Here is a 17,281-nt window from a genome sequence, read left to right on the forward strand (position 1 = left end):
CTTTCCTGGAGAAGCGAGGGGCGGGGAGGGGAAATCCAAGTCTTTGGGGGCTGCCGACAGGTGTTTGGGGGAGAAGGCGGGGCTGGGATAGGCAGGATGAAGAGAGAGGGGCGGTGCTGCCCCTTTAAGAGGCGGTGGCCGAGCCGGGACCTTTTTCTCTTTCCCCGGAAGGAAAGCGCAGCCCGGGTTGTGCGCTCAAGGTGGGGAGGTGCGGGACTGGGCGTGGGGAGGCGGGGCGCGCGCCGAGGGACCCCTCCCTCCTGTCCTCCTTGCGGTCGACCGGTGAGCTTGCCAGATCCGCCACGGAGCCGGGACCGGAGGCGACACTGCGGCCAAGGGGGCGCGGCCGTGACTAGCTGGGGGCCGGTTGCCCGGGGCAGGGGCGGCGGTGACCCGGCCTCTGGGGAGGCGGGAAGATAGACCCACGGACCTTACTTAGGAGGGGATCCGAGAGCGCAGACCCTGGGCAGCTGTGAAACTGGCTGGGGCTGGGGGTACGAAACCGACCGGCACTACGGAGCGCAGCGGCCGGCGGGTTCCAGCGTCCTCCGGCGGCGCGGGGAGCAGGTGAACAGGTCCTCATGCCCAGCTCCGCGCCCTCACGCGCTCTCGCCCGGACCCCGCTCCCGCTCGCAGCCATGGGCCTCCGCCCCAGCCGCGCGCTCCGCGCCCCACGCCTGATGCTCTGCGTGCTCGCCTTGATGGTGGCCGCCGGCGGCCGCGTCGTCTCCGCCTTCAACCTGGATACCCGATTCCTGGTAGTGAAGGAGGCCGAGAACCAGGGCAGCCTCTTCGGCTACTCGGTCGCCCTCCATCGGCAGACTGAGCGGCAGCAGCGCTACCTGTAAGTGAAGCTGGCGGGGTGGGGTGGGAGCGAGAGTGTGCATGCCGGGGGTGCGGATTCGGAGCGGAGTCGGAGCCCCGGGCGGCTGGCCCTTGAGAACCTGGGTTAAGGGGGCGAGTACCCAGGCGGCCCTCTGGCTGCTGGGGCTTGGCGGGAAGTGGAGGATTGGGCGTGGGGTCGGGCAGTAATCATTGGCAAGTGCTGACAGGGCCAGAACCTGTCTAGACGCCACCCCTCCGCCCTTTAGATCTCTCCTGCGAGCGGAAGTGGGGTCCCGGTGGCTGAGTCCTCTCCCACTCTGTGAACCGAGTACCCTGCACTAGCCTCTTCTCTGCAGGGCTGGGAGCTGGGGTAAACTGCCAGATAAACACCCAGCGGACCCCCCTTCCCCTACGCTTGGGGGAAAAATGAGAATATGCATTTAAGCACCTCGCTGTAGTCTGCGGCCACGCCAGCCACACCCTCTGCAGAGCCAGTCTGGATGGCCTTCTCAATCGCTGGCTTGGCGGGTGGAGGGTGAGGTGATGGGTGAGTCTGGGCGTTTGGAGCTGTCCAGACGCTCTACGCCTTGAGGATAGGGGCAGTGGAAGAGAGAGGAGGAGTTGTCCCAACTCTGGCTGCATCTCCTCTTGCCCACCCCCAAGCAGTGGCACTCTTCCCCCAGACATCTTCCCTGCATTCCACAGATTCATATTGGATCTTCAACCCTGAGTGTGTTTGTTTTGGTTTGAAGAGGGAAACTGTTTTTCTCTTTCTTCTGTTCTCCTTCCCCAACAGCTGCAAGGAGGAGGGGAAGAGCTATGCACAGGGAGGAAGGAGGAGGAGGTTGCACCCGGCCGCCTGGGTCCCCCTCACTCCAGCAGGCTCACTCATGCCCAGGAGCATGTCCAGGCTTCAGAGGTCTCTCCACCATGGCCTCAGAGCGGGCTGAGGTCTGTAGTTGGGGGAGGTGAGGCTGCCCATAGAGGGACGGGGGTTAGGACAGGTTAGACAGGTATCATCCACCTCTTTGGGCTGGGCGATCTTCCAGGCATCTGTCCCCACCCGGTCTCTGATCCCACCTGGCCTCTGACCCCACTGAATAAGAAGACGTGATCGCATTCAGGGTACACTGAAATCTCTCCCTGCTCTGGCTGGGGCCTGCAGAGCTTGAGGAAGTTTAGAATGTCCAAAGTCCAAACTCTGCCCTGGCCTTGGTTCTGCCCTCCTGGCCCAGCCTACCTACCTGGACTTGACCTCAACTTTGTCTCGCTCTTGTGGAGGCTAGAGCTACCACGCCTTTCCCAGCTGGCCCCAGAAGCTGCCACCTGGCCTTAGCCAACCCTCTATCTTTTGGAGATCCTGAGTCACCATTAGCACAAGTTTCTATATCAGCACTCTTTCTGCCCTAACCTAGAAAAAGATTTTCAGACTTTCTTTCTTTTCTTTTCTTTTCTTTTTTTTTTTTCCAGTTGGAGTCTCGCTCTGTCACCCAGGCTGGAGTGCAGTGGTGTGTGCAATCTCGGCTCACTGCAGCCTCCACCTCCCGGATTCAAGCGATTCTCCCGCCTCAGCCTCCTGAGTAGCTGGGATTACAGGCACCCACCACCACACCCAGCTACTTTTTGGTATTTTTAGTAGAGATGGGGTTTCACTGTGTTAGCTAGGCTGGTCTTGAACTCCTGACCTCATGATCCACCCGCCTCAGCCTCCGAAAGTATTGGGATTACACGCGTGAGCCACTGTGCCCAACCTTTTTTTTTTTTGTATTTGAGATGGAGTCTCTCTCTGCTGCCCAGGCTGGAGTGCAGTGGCACAATCTTGGCTTATTGCAACCTCCACCTCCCAGGTTCAAGCAATTCTCTGCCTCAGCCTCCCAAATAGCTGGGATTACAGGTGCCCACCACTATGCCGGCTAATTTTTGTATTTTTAGTAGAGACGGGGTTTCGCCATCTTGGCCAGGCTGGTCTTGAACTCCTGACCTCATGATCCACCCACCTTGGCCTCCCAAAGTGCTGGGATTACAAGCGTGAGCCACCTTGCCCAGTGATTTTCAGACTTTCAATGTCGAATCTGCATAATATAAAGTAACAGAGGCAAGAGATCAGACTGGAAGGAAAGAGTCAATAGTGATTCTGCGGCCCCTCTCCCTTTTGCTTGGTGAGCTTGAGCAAGATATTTCCCCTCCCTGGACCAGGTTTCCCCCAAAAGTGGTTGGACCTGGATCTAGATGCTCTTTCCCACCGTTGCTGGTCTGTGAGAGGCAACTTGATATGGTAGAGGGAGAAGCGGCCTGGAGGTCCCATTGCCAGGGTCCTGTCTCAGATCTGTTACCAAAACCTGAACCTGAATTTCCTTACATGTTGGAGGGATGGGAACAGCATGCCTCCTTCTGGGACTTTAGCGGGGCTGTAACGAGATAGTTTGTAAAATGCTCTGCACACGTGCCTTTCTCCAAGGAGCATCTGAAGGCTCTCATGCTGAGGCTAGAACCTAGATGCAGCCTCATTTTCCATGGGCTCTGCCCAAGGTGGCTGAGCAAGGGGGTTCTACTTTTCTATCTGGGAAACTAGAGCTGGCATTCAGCCTGCCAAGAGCCCAGAAGGTTCTAAAGCTAATGAACCTCTGAGGGGCGGGAGTTCTCTCCCTTGAGTATCCTCAGTCTTTCCTAAGGGTGGTTCTGTGTCTTTGCCCTTCTCTTCATCTCACTGAATTCGACCCCTTGGCCCTTTGGGAGAGCCAGCTGGGCTTAGCTGCAGCCAGCTGTGTAGCCAGATGCAAACAGCTGCCTGAGTGCACAGCTCAGAGGAACTAACTAGTCAGACAAGCTGTAGCCTCATATTCTGTTAGCCTGAAAGTCTCTTTGGAAAAGCACGATGGTTCATGGTCCTGGACAGGCTCTTAAACTGGGGTTTATAGAAGGTTTTCAGGAGATGCAGGGACTCCCTGAAAATGTACCCAAAATCTGCTGGGCGTGGTGGCTCACATTTGTAATCCCAGCACTTTGGAAGGCTGAGGTGGGCGGATCACGAGGTTAGGAGTTCGAGACCAGCCTGACCAACAGGGTGAAACCCCGTTGCTACTAAAAATACAAAAGTTAGTTGGGTGTGGTGCTGCGTGCCTGTAATCCCAGCTACTTGGGAGGCTGAAGCAGGAGAATTGCTTGAACCCAGGAGGCGGAGGTTGCAGTGAGCTGAGAGTACACCGTTGCACTCTAGCCTGGGCGACAGAGCAAGACTCTGTCTCAAAAAAAGAAAGAAAGAAAGAAAGTGTATCCAAAATCATGCTATTTCTTCACTGTCCTGAGGGTGGGAGGAGGGGAGAGCTCGGCTTTCATGTTCTCCAAGAAGGTCTCAGAAATGGTTAGAAACCCAGAGGTGGGATCCTCTTTGCTCCCCTATCCCCTTCACTGGAAGGTGAAGTTCTCTGGATTGCGGTTTGTGGCCCACAACATAGGGGGCTAACTCCAACCCAAGGCCCAATCTCCTAGTCTGTGGAAATGAGGGTCGAGGAGCAGGCAGAGGGCCAAGGTGCTCTGGGTTTCTTGGCAAGACACATGAGGAGTCCCTTGGATGGAGAGGGACTGTCCTCTGGGAGGCGTTACTGACACCCTGCCCACTCCAGTACCTGCACTGACCTTCCTTCCTGGGAATCCAGGGATCCTGGTCTGGCCTGAACCTGTGGGCCATGGGGGATACCTCCAGTCCTTCTCTGTCTTTCACTTTTGCTTGGATATGAGGGTATCTGGGAAGCTCAGGGCGGGGTAGCTCCTAGGAATGAGGTCATGCCTGAGGTAGGCAGGAGCCGGGCTCACCTGCTATGCCCTCTACTAACATCATATTCCCCTGGGCAGGGCGGGTGCCTGGCAGCCTCCAAGGCTCGTGCCAGCAGAAATGGGCACAGCAGCTGTGGCTGGAGGCAGGAGGGCTGCACATGAAGTATCTTTTCCCTCTGGCTCTCCCCAGTGACCCAAGAGGCTTTCAACTGGGCGGCGGTGGGGCTGGAGGAGGCTGATTTGTAGAAAAAGAAGCAGCGAAGGGGACTTGGTCAGAACTGAACAAAGGAGGAAGAGGATCCCCTTTGCAGTAAGAGGGATTGAGGTTAGATGATACGGAGAATGCCCTTGGGGGTCAAATATAGGAAAAATACTGAAGAGCCAAGGAGAGGGAGAAGAACGGAGCAAAGCAGCCTTGTTCTTTTTTATCTGAGGCTTCGCCAAGCTTCTTTTTCCTGTCCCTTCTCATTCTCTCTCTCCCTCCAGCTTGTTGCCCTTGTTCTAGGGCTGAGTCACCAGTGGGGAGAGGGGGCTGCGTGGGCAGCAAAGGAAGAGTAGGGAAGGACAGGGAGGGCTGCAGTTTTAGCTACCATAGGAGCAGCCCCTGGGGAGATGGCTAATTCGGGCAGCAAGGCTGGCTCAGAGCTGGGATCCAGGCATCCCAGAGCTGCCCCCGCCCCTACTCTGGGGCTCAGGGGTGGAGCAGGCGCCCTCCCCACCTGCCTCCTGGCCTGGGGCGGAAGGGGAACACAGGAGGCTAGGTACCCAAGGAGTGAGGGCCTGCCATGTTGGCCTGATGCCTGATCCTCTGGCTCCCTCTGAAATCCTCCCACGGAGCCACCAAGCGCCTCCCGAGGTGAGGGAATCTGGAAGGTGAATCTTCCAGGCTGCTTCTCTCAGCATGACCCCTCCCCTGTGACCTGCGGGACTTCTCCTCTTTGGGGTGAGCCAACCTGGTACCCTGAATTCTCCTGGGTGCTGTGCCCTGCCCTTCTTTGATTCTCCTGCTTTCTCCTTGGCTGTACCATTAGCTTTGCACTACCCCAAGGGGAGTGATAGGGCAGGGGTGAAGAAGGGCTTTTCCAGAACTTGGAGCTCAAGAGATTCCGCAGAGGCCAAGAGGGCTGTTTGCCTGGAACCAATGGGAAGGTGAGGAGGCAGCTGTGGAAAGCCCTTGAGTAGTCATCCCACTCCATCTGGGGGGCTGGGGCTCTCTGCTCCCCCCAGTCCAGCCTCCTCTCTTCCTTGCTCTAAGAGCTCCATCTAGGCATCCCTCCACTTAGTCTCCCTCCTGGCTGCAGCTGAGAGGATGGGCTCTGTACTGTTCTGGAAGGGGTCAGCTTTTAGATTTGGTGATCTGGACCAGACCCCAAAACAGGTGGCTAGCAGAAGTGCTCATTTGCATAATAATTTGCATTTCATTTGCATACCAGTAAGGTCCCTCCCACTTTCCGGATTCTCCAACCCCCACCACACACACCTGGCTGTGTGTGGCTGGAGGAAGCTGGAACCACCCTCTGCACACCCACCTTCCCCCTCCATGCGCAGGCCTCTGGCTGTAGACCCATTGGATCCTGGGCTGGGAGCCAGAGGGCCTTAAAGGGCCTCTGAGAGGGCCAAGTGGAAGCTAAAAATACTCTGGGGGGGTGAAGGGGGGGCTCCCTCTGGAATCTCTGAGGAGGGAGGGAGGGGCCTGGGATGTGGGGCTGAGATTAGGGCACTGGCCCTCCCCCACCCTCTATCAGTAGGCATAAGGCTGGTTCCAGGCAATGGGCAAGAGGGTATAGGTGGTAAGGGGAGGTATTTCCATCTAATTGACATGTGTACCCAGCTCTGCCTGCTCGGTACCTCAGGAAGTTCAGAGGAGGGGGTCCCTTTGCCCCTTCCTGACTGAGTTGAAGGTGCTGGAAGGGCATGGAGACCCTTCTGCTTAGCCACCTCCTGTATGAGAATGTGGGTAGGGCAGCAGCAGCAATGAGGGGGCAGCACTTCCGTTACAGGCATGCCCAAGGCCCGCCACCTACTGAGGCCCGGACCCCTTCAATGTCCCTGTAGAAAATCCCCTACCTCCACCTCCGGCCAGATCTGAGCCCCCACCACAGAGTGACTCTAGCAGCCACTACGCCCATCCCCACCCCAGTGATCACCTGATATCCTCAAGCCATGGAAGTCTTCCTGTGTCTGTCCCCTGCTCTCTCTAAACAACCAAAGAGTTTCTTTTTTTCCCTCTGCTCCAGGTTCCCTAACATGCCAAGGCAGAAATTCCTGGGTCCAGCTGGGCACAGTGGCTCATGCTTGCAATCCCAATATTTTGGAAGACCAAGGCAGGTGGATCACCTGAGGTCAGGAGTTCGAGACTAGCCTAGCCAACATGGCGAAACCCCATCTCTACTAAAATTACAAAAATTAACTGAGTGTGGCGGTGCACACCTGTAATCTCAGCTACTTGGGAGGCTGAGTCAGGAGAATCACTTGAACCGAGGAGATGGAGGTTGCAGTGAGCTGAGATCGTGCCACTGCACTCCAGCCTGGGTGACAGAGCAAGACCCTGTCTCAAAAATATATATATATATATTCCTGGGTCCCTGGAGGAAGGGCTGGCATCATGCTAGGGCCAGTCCTGATGTCACAACAAATCAGAACCACAGTGCTCACATTAGCCATGGCTTCATATCAGAATACTCTTTTGCAGAATAGACCTATTTATTCCTCCAGCAATCCTGGAGGTCAGCAGGAGAAGGGCTGTCCCCATTCTACAGATGAGGCACTCAGGGCTCAGAGAAGGAAAAGAAATTGCCCCTTCAGGCAGAACAAACCCTAGACCCAGGTCCTTGGGCTCTCAGGCTGAGATGCTCCCTTCCCACAGGCTGCGGCTTCCTTCTCTCATCTGTCAGGCACGCCAGAGAGCGGATGTCCATGGGTGGTCAGGCAGTGGACTCATCGAGGCCTTTCCAGCCCAGACAGAAGTGACTCTCCAAGCCTGGCTGCCAGCCTGGCCCCCTGCCAGCCTCCCTGGCCAGGAAGCGTCACCCCTTCTCCCAGGAACACTCCCCAGGGTGAGGTCTGAGCTATAGTCTTGAGGTACAGGCAAGGTCCCCCCCCTTCCCAGCACCCGCAGGCAGTACATTCCTGACTTCCAGTGGGTGGAGACGTCCCAGGCCCCAGCATGCCCAGGCCCTGCCCTGCCCCCTCCCTGCAGCCCACACTCACAGGTTCCAGGCAGGAGCTACAGGCGTGGCTGTGTGCTTGGCACTTCCAGGCTGGCAGGAGGCCCAGAGCCCAGGTTCTGAGCTGGGAGCTGTGGATCGATAGAGTTGCTGGGGCCAAATGGTGGGGCACCTGGGAGGTGCCTGCCACCCGAGAAGGCTAGGGCTGTAACGATTGAGGAGGGGCTTCTGGCAGAACATTTAGCAGCTGCAGGGAGGTGATGTGGGGAGAAGAAAGTCAGGTAAAATGTTCTTAAACTGGGGTGCCCAGATTCCACCAGATGGTATGGTGTGGGCAGGGGAATCTACCCATTTAATAAAGATCCCCAGGGTTTCTGATGGTCCAAGGCCTGTTCTCTGAGATGCTACTTCAGGGCCAGTCCCTACCTTTCTCTGCTCCAGCCACCCCTCTGCTATGCAACAGGCTGCCAGGGTCCTAAGCATCCTTGTAGGAACTTGCTGTCGGTATCCCCAAAGATGGATTCTGGGCAGGCTGGGGGCAAGGCAAGAGTTCTTCTCCTCCCCACCTGCCGACCGCCCACCAGGAACTCTGCTCTGGGGCCACATTGTCCATAGTGTCAGGTGCTCATCCCACCTCCTTCCTGTGTGTCTGTCTTAAGGTCACTGGGGAAGGATGTTGGATATCACCCAGGTCCCTTAGGGGCCCAGGTATCCAAGATCTGAGTCCCCAAATGGCTTCAGGAGGAAGAACCCAGGGTTCTGACAGCCCAACCCCCTAAGTTCTCCCTGCTGACCCCCCAGAATTTGAACTGTCTGCCCAGATTCCTCCAGTCTTGCTCTCTTCTGGTCTGCCTTCATTTCAAAGGCCAAAGCGTTCCTTCCAAAACCCATATCTGACCATGTGGTTCCCCTAAGGCCCTTCCCAGCCTGCCTTTTGTTCCTCCCTGGAGGCTCCTGGACTCCAGCTATGCTGAGGGTCTCGCAGGTCTCTGAATCACCCACTGGCTCTTGCTTTCTGGCCCTGCACATGCGTGCTTTTGCCCAAGTGCCCTTCCTCCCTTTCTTCACCTGGGGAACCCTGGTCATCGTCCTGACTCAGATTAGGTCACCTCTTCTGCTGGCCTCCGTGACGGCCCCTTCAGCCCTGAGCCTGGGCTGCTGTGCTCCTGCTTCTCACTCTGAGGGTGCTTCCTTCTGGTATCCTTGCCTGCTGGGTGCCCTATGCTGAGCACTTCTGGAAGGCAGGAGCTGGGGGGTCTCCTGACCTCCAACCTGTATGTTGAATAAATAGCAAGTAGTTTGAAGTGGGGCTTGGGGAGTCTGAACCTGGACCCACCTCCTTCCCTATCCCCAGGCTCCTGGCTGGTGCCCCCCGGGAGCTCGCTGTGCCCGATGGCTACACCAACCGGACTGGTGCTGTGTACCTGTGCCCACTTACTGCCCACAAGGACGACTGTGAGCGGATGGACATCACAGTGAAAAGTGAGGTGAAGGGGCTGGGGAGGGGTGCTGGGTCAGAGGTCTGGCAGAGGGGTAGTGCAGAGAGAATGGCCTGGAGGAGATAGAAGCTTTGCTCACATAGTTGCTAGTCGCTTCTTGTCCACCTGGGAAGAGGGTGCCCTAGAGGGGAGTGGGGCTGAATGGGACTGGTGGAGCTCAGAATAATGACGAGCTGGAGAAGGGGAGTGGGGAGGGCGGTCCTGTGGGTGGAAGGCCCAAGAGGGGAGGCGCTCTGGTTCATGATTCCTCCTGTGCCCACAGGTGACCCTGGCCATCACATTATTGAGGACATGTGGCTTGGAGTGACTGTGGCCAGCCAGGGTCCTGCAGGCAGAGTCCTGGTAAGTGGGTGCTCAGCGTTGGCGCCTCCACCCCTCCCTGGCTCTCCCCTTCATCTCCCAGAGCTGGAGGAAAGCAGAGGGCAGCAGAGGGGTCCTCAGTGCATGTGTGCTGGGGCCAGCACGTGGGTCCCTTCCTGCGGCTGTATGTCCCTCGCTCCCTGCAATCCTGGGGAGGGGGTGAGTATCCCGTACTCTGCCAAAGCCAAGCACGACCTGAGTCCCCTGACTCATCTGCTTCCTTCCCATACCCATGCTGGGTGCTCAGCCTTCGTGGGAACAAGTTGAGGGAGCCGAGGGAACTGCGAGGAGGAGAAAGGGCAGAGAGGGCCCCAGGCGGCTCAGCGCTGGCTGGCACTCCTTCCTGGGAGGCTGACTGCCGGAAGAGGCCCAGCCCTGCTGACCCCAGCTCACCCAGCTCTGGTCTGGGGGCTAAGCAAATGTGTCACTTCCTGTCCACATTCTATGGTGCCAGCCCCTGAGTTCTCAATTTCTGAGTCCCAGGTAGACATTTTCCCCCCATTTTTTCCTCTCTCTCTCTCTTTTCTTTCCTCTTTTCTTTTGTTTGTTTGTTTGTTTGTTTCTTTAAGACGGAGCCTTGCTCTGTAGCCCAGGCTGGAGTGCAGTGGCGCGATCTCAGCTCACTGCAACCTCCGCCTCTCAGGTCACAATTCAAGCAATTCTCCTGCCTCAGCCTCCCTCCTGAGTAGCTAGGATTACAGGCACACACCACCACGCCTAGCTAATTTTTGTATTTTTAGTAGAGACAGGGTTTCACCATGTTGGCCAGGCTGGTCAACTCCTGACCTCGTGATCCACCTGCCTCGGCCTCCCAAAGTGCTGGGATTACAGGCGTGAGCCACCGCGCCCAGCCTCCTTTTCTTTTTCTTTTCTTTCTTTTTTCTTTCAAGATGGAAGACTCCCAGTCAGGCACCGAGGCTTACACCTGTAATCCCAGCATTTTGGGAGGCCGAGGCGGGTGGATCATGAGGTCAGGAGTTTGAGACCAGTCTGGCCAATACGGTGAAACTGCGTCTTCAACTAAAAACATAAAAAATTAGCTAGGAGCAGTGGCACGCCTGTTGTCCCAGTCACTCAGGAGGCTGAGGCAGGAGAATCGCTTGAACCCGGTAGGTCGAGGTTTCAGTGAGCTGAGATCATCCCACTATGCTCCAGCCTGGGCAACAGAGCAAGAGTCCATCTCAAAAGAAAAAAAAAAAAGAAAAGAAGACTCCCTCTGTCAACCAGGCTGGAGTGCAGTGGTGCCATCTCAGCAGCCTTGACTTCCCAGACTCAAGCAGCCTCCAGCCTTAGTCTCCCAAGCTAATTTAAAAAGTTTTTATACAGATAGGGTCCAAATGTTGCTCAGGCTGGTCTCAAACTCCTGGGCTCAGGTGATCCTCCTGCCTTGGCCTCCCAAAGTACTAGGGTTTCAGGTGTGAGCCACTATACCTGGCCCCGTTTTTTTCTTCCTCCCTCCCTCCCTCCCTTCCTTCCTTCTTTCCTTCCTTTCTTTCTTTTAGAGATGAGGTCTCTAGCGCTGTCACCTAGGTTGGAGTGCAGTAGCATGATCATAGCTCATTGTAGCCTTGAACTCCTGGGCTCAAGTGATCCTTCTGCCTTAGCCTCCCAAGTAGCTGGGATTATAGGCAAGAGCACTATGTCTAGCTTTTTTCTCATTTTAAAAATTGACGTGGCCAGGCTCAGTGGCTCACTCCTGTAATCCCAACACTTTGAGAGACTGAGGCAGGAGGATCACTTGAGCCCAGGAGTTTGAGACCAACCTGGGCAGCATGGCAAAATTCCGTCTCTACAAAAAATATAAAAATTAGCCCAGCATGGTGGTGTGTGCCTGTAATCCCAACTACCTGGGAGGCTGAGGTGGGAGGATTGCTTGAACCCCGGAGAGAGAGGTTGCAGTGAACCAAGGTCATGCCACTGTACTCCAACCTGGGTGACAGAGTGAGACCCTGTCTCAAAAAAATAAAAAAAATTGATGTAATATTTATATAGAGTGAAATGTACAGGTTTTAAACTTCAGTGAATTTTTACAAATGTATATACCTGTGTAACCAAAGATATATCTTAAAATCACTCCAGAAAGTGCCATTGTAACTCCTTCTAATCATTTGCCACCCAGAAGCCATCACTGCTGTGGTTTCTGTCACCTTTGAACACTGTTTTAAGCTCCAGGTTGGCTTCAGTCACTGAAATGCCTTTTTGAGACCCCTGTTACGGATGGCTGTGGTCTAGGAGCCCATTTAAAGTGATTCTACACCCTGGATCCTTTAGCAGTTATTTACTCACCGTCCATTCAACAAATATTTAGTGAGCCCGTACTGTGTACCAAACACTGTGCTATTCCTAGAAGCTTAGCAGTGATTAAGACAGGCTCGGCACCATGCTGGTGGAGCTCACAGCTAGAAGGGGCCACAGAGAGCAAGTAAACAAGAACCAGGGTCTACTTCTGGATTTCACCTGCCTCCAGGCTATTTAAATCACCCTAGCCAGGCATGGTGGCTCACGCCTGTAATCCCAGCACTTTGGGAAGCCGAGGCCAGCAGATCACGAGGTCAGGAGTTCGAGATCAGCCTGGCCAGCATGGTGAAACCCCATCTCTACGAAAAATACAAAAATTAGCTGAGCATGGTGGCACGTGCCTGTAGTCCCAGCTGCTCAGGAGGCTTAGGCAGGAGAATCGCTTGAACTCAGGAGGCAGAAGTTGTAGTGAGCCAAGATGGTGCCACTGCACCCTACCTGGGTGACAGAGTGAGACTTCATCTAAAGAAAAAAGTCACCCTATTCTGGTCCATCAATTTCCCCAATAAATATGTACCAAGCACCTAAAGTGCACCCGGAGAAGCTGTCATAGATTCTCCCCACTGTGAGGCAGCCCAGCACGTGCTAAAGAGCTCAGATTTTGGAAGCAGACAGGCTTGGTTTGAATATTCTCTGCCTCTCTCTAGATATGAGATCTTAGGTAGGTAACTGAACTCTCTGTGCCTCAGTTTATCTAAAGTGGGAAAAATAATCATTTCTATGCCATAGGGTCACTAGCAGCCTTAACACTTAACATGTGAGGAGCTTAGAATTGTGCTGACATATAGGAAGCACTCAGGAAGTGTTAGCTGCTGCTATTATTATTACTGTCATTGTAATTATCATTTTAATAATGGTCCTTTCATTAAGAGGACGGGTCATCTGGAGATGGCAGAGAAGCAAGTTCCTTAATCTCTCTGTTACTAACTCCTTCTAGACCAAGAGCCTGAACCCCACAGTCTCTCATCCTGTCCTGCTTTCCTTTGCTGAGATCTCAAAGCCACTCTCAAATCCACACTTTACAGCTTTCCAAAAAGTGTTCCTGACCCTCAGAGCAGATATCTGAATTCTGGAAAGGAGATGCAGGCTTAAGTATCACTGGGAGAAGAAGGAGGAGCCAGGAGATCTCCTTTGACTCCCGTTCGGCAAATCCAGAGGCTTATAGGGTAAAAGAGACAGCTGACCTGGGTCCCCAGGCCTGACTAAGGCTGCATGTGTTGGGGGGGGTCCCCAGGTCTGTGCCCACCGCTACACGCAGGTGCTGTGGTCGGGGTCAGAAGACCAGCGGCGCATGGTGGGCAAGTGCTTCGTGCGAGGCAATGACCTACAGCTGGACCCCAGCGATGACTGGCAGACCTACCACAACGAGATGTGCAACAGCAACACTGACTACCTGGAGACGGGCATGTGCCAGCTGGGCACCAGCGGCGGCTTCACCCAGAACACCGTGTACTTCGGTGCCCCTGGTGCCTACAACTGGAAAGGTAGGGACCATGGGGCTATGTGGGAAGGAAGGAAGAGTAGAGACCACCCACCCCCAGTTAGCCACTGGGACAGCTGGCCTAGGCCACCCACACTAGAGACAGCACCTCATGCCAGTATCAGCAACCACCATGACTCCTTTAAAGCACTTACTATGTGCCAGGGGCCTTACATGTATTATGTCAGTCAATCTTTTTTTCTTTCTTTCTTTCTTTCTTTTTTTGAAACAGAGTCTCGCTCTGTCACCCAGGCTGGAGTGCAGTGGCACTATCTCAGCTCACTGCAACCTCAGCCTCCCGAGTAGCTGGGACTACAGGTGCTCACCACCACACCTGGCTAAATTTTGTATTTTTAGTAGAGATGGGGTTTCACTATATTGGCCAGGCTGGTCTTGAACTCCTGACCTCATGATCCACCTGCCTCGGCCTCCCAAAGTGCTGGGATTACAGGCATGAGCCACCGTACCTGGCCTTTTTTTCTTTTTTCAACATAGGGTCTCACCATGTCGCCCAGGCTGGAGTGCAGTGACATACTCATGACTCACTGCAGCCTCGACCTCCCCAGGCTCAGGTGATCCTCCCACCTCAGCTTCTTGAGTAGCTAGGACTACAGGCATATGCCACTACGCCCAGCTAATTTCTGTATTTTTTGTAGAGATGGGGTTTCACCAAGTTGCTCAGGCTAGTTTCAAACTCCTGGGCTTAAGCAATCCACCCTCCTCAGCCTCCCAAAGTGCTGGGATTATGGGCGTGAGCCACCACGCCTAGCCTCAATCATTCTTAAAATACTCTTTCGAGGCAAGTAATATTATATCCATTTTACAAAAACAAAAACTAAGAGAAGTTTGTTGCCCAAGGCCAACAAACTTATGAAACCTGGACTAGAATACAGGTTCCACCTGACTTCAGTTTAACCATTTACAAACTAATTTAAAAAATAAAACATGTTCGTGGTACAGCTACTACATAGTACAGCAGGACTTGGTAAAATAAAGTGGAAAAGTGTTCTTCCCCCACCTGTCTTTCTGTTCCTCAATGTTATACAGGTCCTTCTAGATTTATTTTAGAATATGTAGGTATCACCAGGTGCAGTGGCTCACACCTGTAATCCCAACACTTTGGGAAACTGAAGTGGGAGGATCACTTGAGCCCAGGAGTTCAAGACTAGCCCAGGCAATGTAGGGAGACTCCGTCTCTACAAACAATTTAAAAATTAGCCAGGCATGGTGGCACACACCTGTGGTCCCAGCTACTCAGGAGGCTAAGGTGGGAGGATTGCTTGGGCCCAGGAGGTTGAGGCTGCAGCAAGCTGTGATTGTGCCACTGTCCTCCAGCCTGGGCAGCAGAGCAAGACCTTGTCTCAAAAAACTAAATAAATATCACTACTTTCTCTCTTTCACTTATCAGAAGTCATGGGCACTTTTTCATGTTGATATATATATAGGACCATCATTGTAGGGGCTGCAGAGTATTTTCTTGTGAAAGACCATGCTTGTAAAAGACTGCACTACACGTGGTCTCACAGGGGGTGTCTGTCAGCCTACACTTCCTCCATCTCTTTGCCTCCCTTCATCACACAGGTTGTAGCAATAGTGGCCCTTCTTCCCTTACTGAACCTTTATTGTTACAGAATCAGCAGGCAGAGGAGCCTTGAATCTCCTCCTCTTGACCAACCCATAGCCCCAGGCATAGTTACCAAAGGCTGAGGCCTCCACCCCCTCTTCTGGTCCTGCCTCCCACCCCCGGTCATGTGGCACCTTGGCAGGGTCACAGATACCCTCCAGCAGCAGCCCTGGGTGCAGGGGCCAGCTAGGCAGCCTGAGTTTGGGGTCTGGACCAGAAGAAGGAGATAATGATGTGGAGTCTGACCTCAGTGTCTAGAGAGTGGGGAAAGCCATCTAGCGTTTAATATCCAGGAGCCTGGGTGATTAGGTTCTAGCCATGGCTCTGCGTCCGCTCCCCATGGGACTATGAGCAAGTCAGCTTCCCTCCCGAGCCTCACTTTTCTCATCTGCAAAATAGGTGTCATAATTCCACCTCAAAGAATTGTTAAAATAGGTTGGGCGCGGTGGCTCATGCCTGTAATCCCAGCACTTTGGGAGGCCGAGGAAGATGGATCACTTGAGGCCAGGAGTTCGAGACCAGCCTGACCCACGTGGTGAAACCCCGTCTCTACTAAAAATACAAAAATTAGCCAGGTGTGGTGGCAGATGCCTGTAATCCCAGCTACTTGGGATTATGCTATAGGCTGAAGGAGAATCGCTTGAATCCAGTGGGTGGAGGTTGCAGTGAGCCAAGATGGCACCATTGCACTCCAGCCTGGGTGACAAGAGTGAAACTCCATTTCAAGAAAAAGAAAAAAGAATTGTTAAAGAAGATGTGATTTACAAATGGCACAGTGCTCACAAATATAAGGGGCTATGATTATCCTTATTTGGGGGTGGGGGTGGGCTGGACATGGCAGAGGAAAGCAGTGGTGACTTATGCTCCCTACTCTCCCTCCCTGAATCCCTGTGAAGGAAACAGCTACATGATTCAGCGTAAGGACTGGGACTTATCTGAGTATAGTTACAAGGACCCAGAGGACCAAGGAAACCTCTATATTGGTGAGTACAGTAGTGGTAGCCCATCGGGTGATAGAGGGGACAGGGGCTTAGTCCCTGCTGGAAAGGTGAGGCCAGAGTGTAGTTGTGACTAATGGCATTTAGTTAAAGTAGCACACACGAATTAACCAGCACCTGTATGCCAAGCCCTGTTCTAAGCTCTCAAGATGCGAAGTTCTTGCCTTCAGGGTGCTTACAGTCCAGTGTCCAGGCAGGAACGGGGCTGGGATGGGGCGTGGCTACTGGCCATCTGGAGTCTACCTACTTGCCCTACTTAGAGGAGTGGGATAGAACATCATGGTGGGGGTCAGCGGAGGGGATAGGGAGATGGTCCAGAGTAGAAAGGGACAAAATCGACTGGGACCTTGGTTCAGTATCCTCCCTCTATCCCAGGGTACACGGTGCAGGTAGGCAGCGCCATCCTGCACCCCACAGACATCACCATTGTGACAGGTGCCCCACGGCACCGACATATGGGCGCAGTCTTCTTGCTGAGCCGGGAAGCTGGCGGAGACCTGCGGAGGAGGCAGCTGCTGGAGGGCTCACAGGTGGGCGCCTATTTTGGCAGCGCCATTGCCCTAGCAGACCTGAACAATGATGGGTAAGAATCCAGGGACATCCTCCGGGGCCAGGGAGAGCGACGGGCGGGGAAGGCTTACCTAAGCCAGGTCAGGGGAGTGGAGGATTTGCCATTGTGTGTCTGTTTGCATGTTGTTTGCAGGGGTTTGCCATCGGGCTGTATGGGAGTCTGGGCGTTTGCATATGGCATTTGTGTGACCCATGCATTTGCTCGTTTCTGCTTGTCATTTGTATGGCTCCAGGGGTGTGGGTTGTTTGGGTGTGATCTGTGCCTGTGTGGCTTCTCCATGACATATGTCTCCTATTTGGTGAGTCATGTTGGCATTTCCATGTCCTTCCCACCCATGATCTATGGCCAGAAGAGCCATTTGCAGAGCGCTGTGCCCTGGCACAGTCACGCCTGTCAAACAAGAACTATGCTGCATATTGGAGGCCGACCTCACACTCCCATTTCCCTCTCCTTCTCTCCTGTGCAGGTGGCAGGACCTTCTGGTGGGTGCCCCCCACTACTTTGAGAGGAAAGAGGAGGTAGGGGGTGCCATCTATGTCTTCATGAACCAGGCGGGAACCTCCTTCCCTGCTCACCCCTCCCTCCTTCTTCATGGCCCCAGTGGCTCTGCCTTTGGCTTCTCCGTGGCCAGCATTGGTGACATCAACCAGGATGGATTTCAGGGTATGAGCCAGCACCCCTTCCC

General features: G+C 54.2%; 1 protein-coding gene across 6 annotated transcripts in view; it reads left to right on the forward strand.

Moving 5' to 3' along the window:
- The first annotated feature begins 638 nt into the window (after window positions 1–638).
- Window positions 639–17,281, forward strand: part of ITGA3 (integrin subunit alpha 3) — a 32,371-nt gene continuing 15,728 nt past the window's right edge. The window contains exons 1-7 of one of the 6 annotated variants that reach the window (XM_012463491.3): window positions 639–844; window positions 9,121–9,248; window positions 9,528–9,607; window positions 13,158–13,407; window positions 15,924–16,010; window positions 16,401–16,608; window positions 17,063–17,259. In XM_012463491.3, the coding sequence (XP_012318914.2) occupies window positions 639–844; window positions 9,121–9,248; window positions 9,528–9,607; window positions 13,158–13,407; window positions 15,924–16,010; window positions 16,401–16,608; window positions 17,063–17,259 (1,156 nt within the window). Of the gene's footprint in view, window positions 845–1,306; window positions 1,777–4,346; window positions 5,543–9,032; window positions 9,254–9,527; window positions 9,608–12,948; window positions 13,408–15,923; window positions 16,011–16,400; window positions 16,609–17,062; window positions 17,260–17,281 lie in introns of those variants that run through there. The other 5 variants (XM_012463495.3, XM_012463492.3, XM_012463496.3 and 2 more) reach the window with 5 other exon arrangements.

The sequence above is a fragment of the Aotus nancymaae genome, unplaced genomic scaffold (assembly GCF_030222135.1).
Source record: "Aotus nancymaae isolate 86718 unplaced genomic scaffold, 86718_ANA_hifiasm-v0.15.2.pri h1tg000072l, whole genome shotgun sequence".
Lineage (NCBI taxonomy): Eukaryota > Metazoa > Chordata > Mammalia > Primates > Aotidae > Aotus > Aotus nancymaae.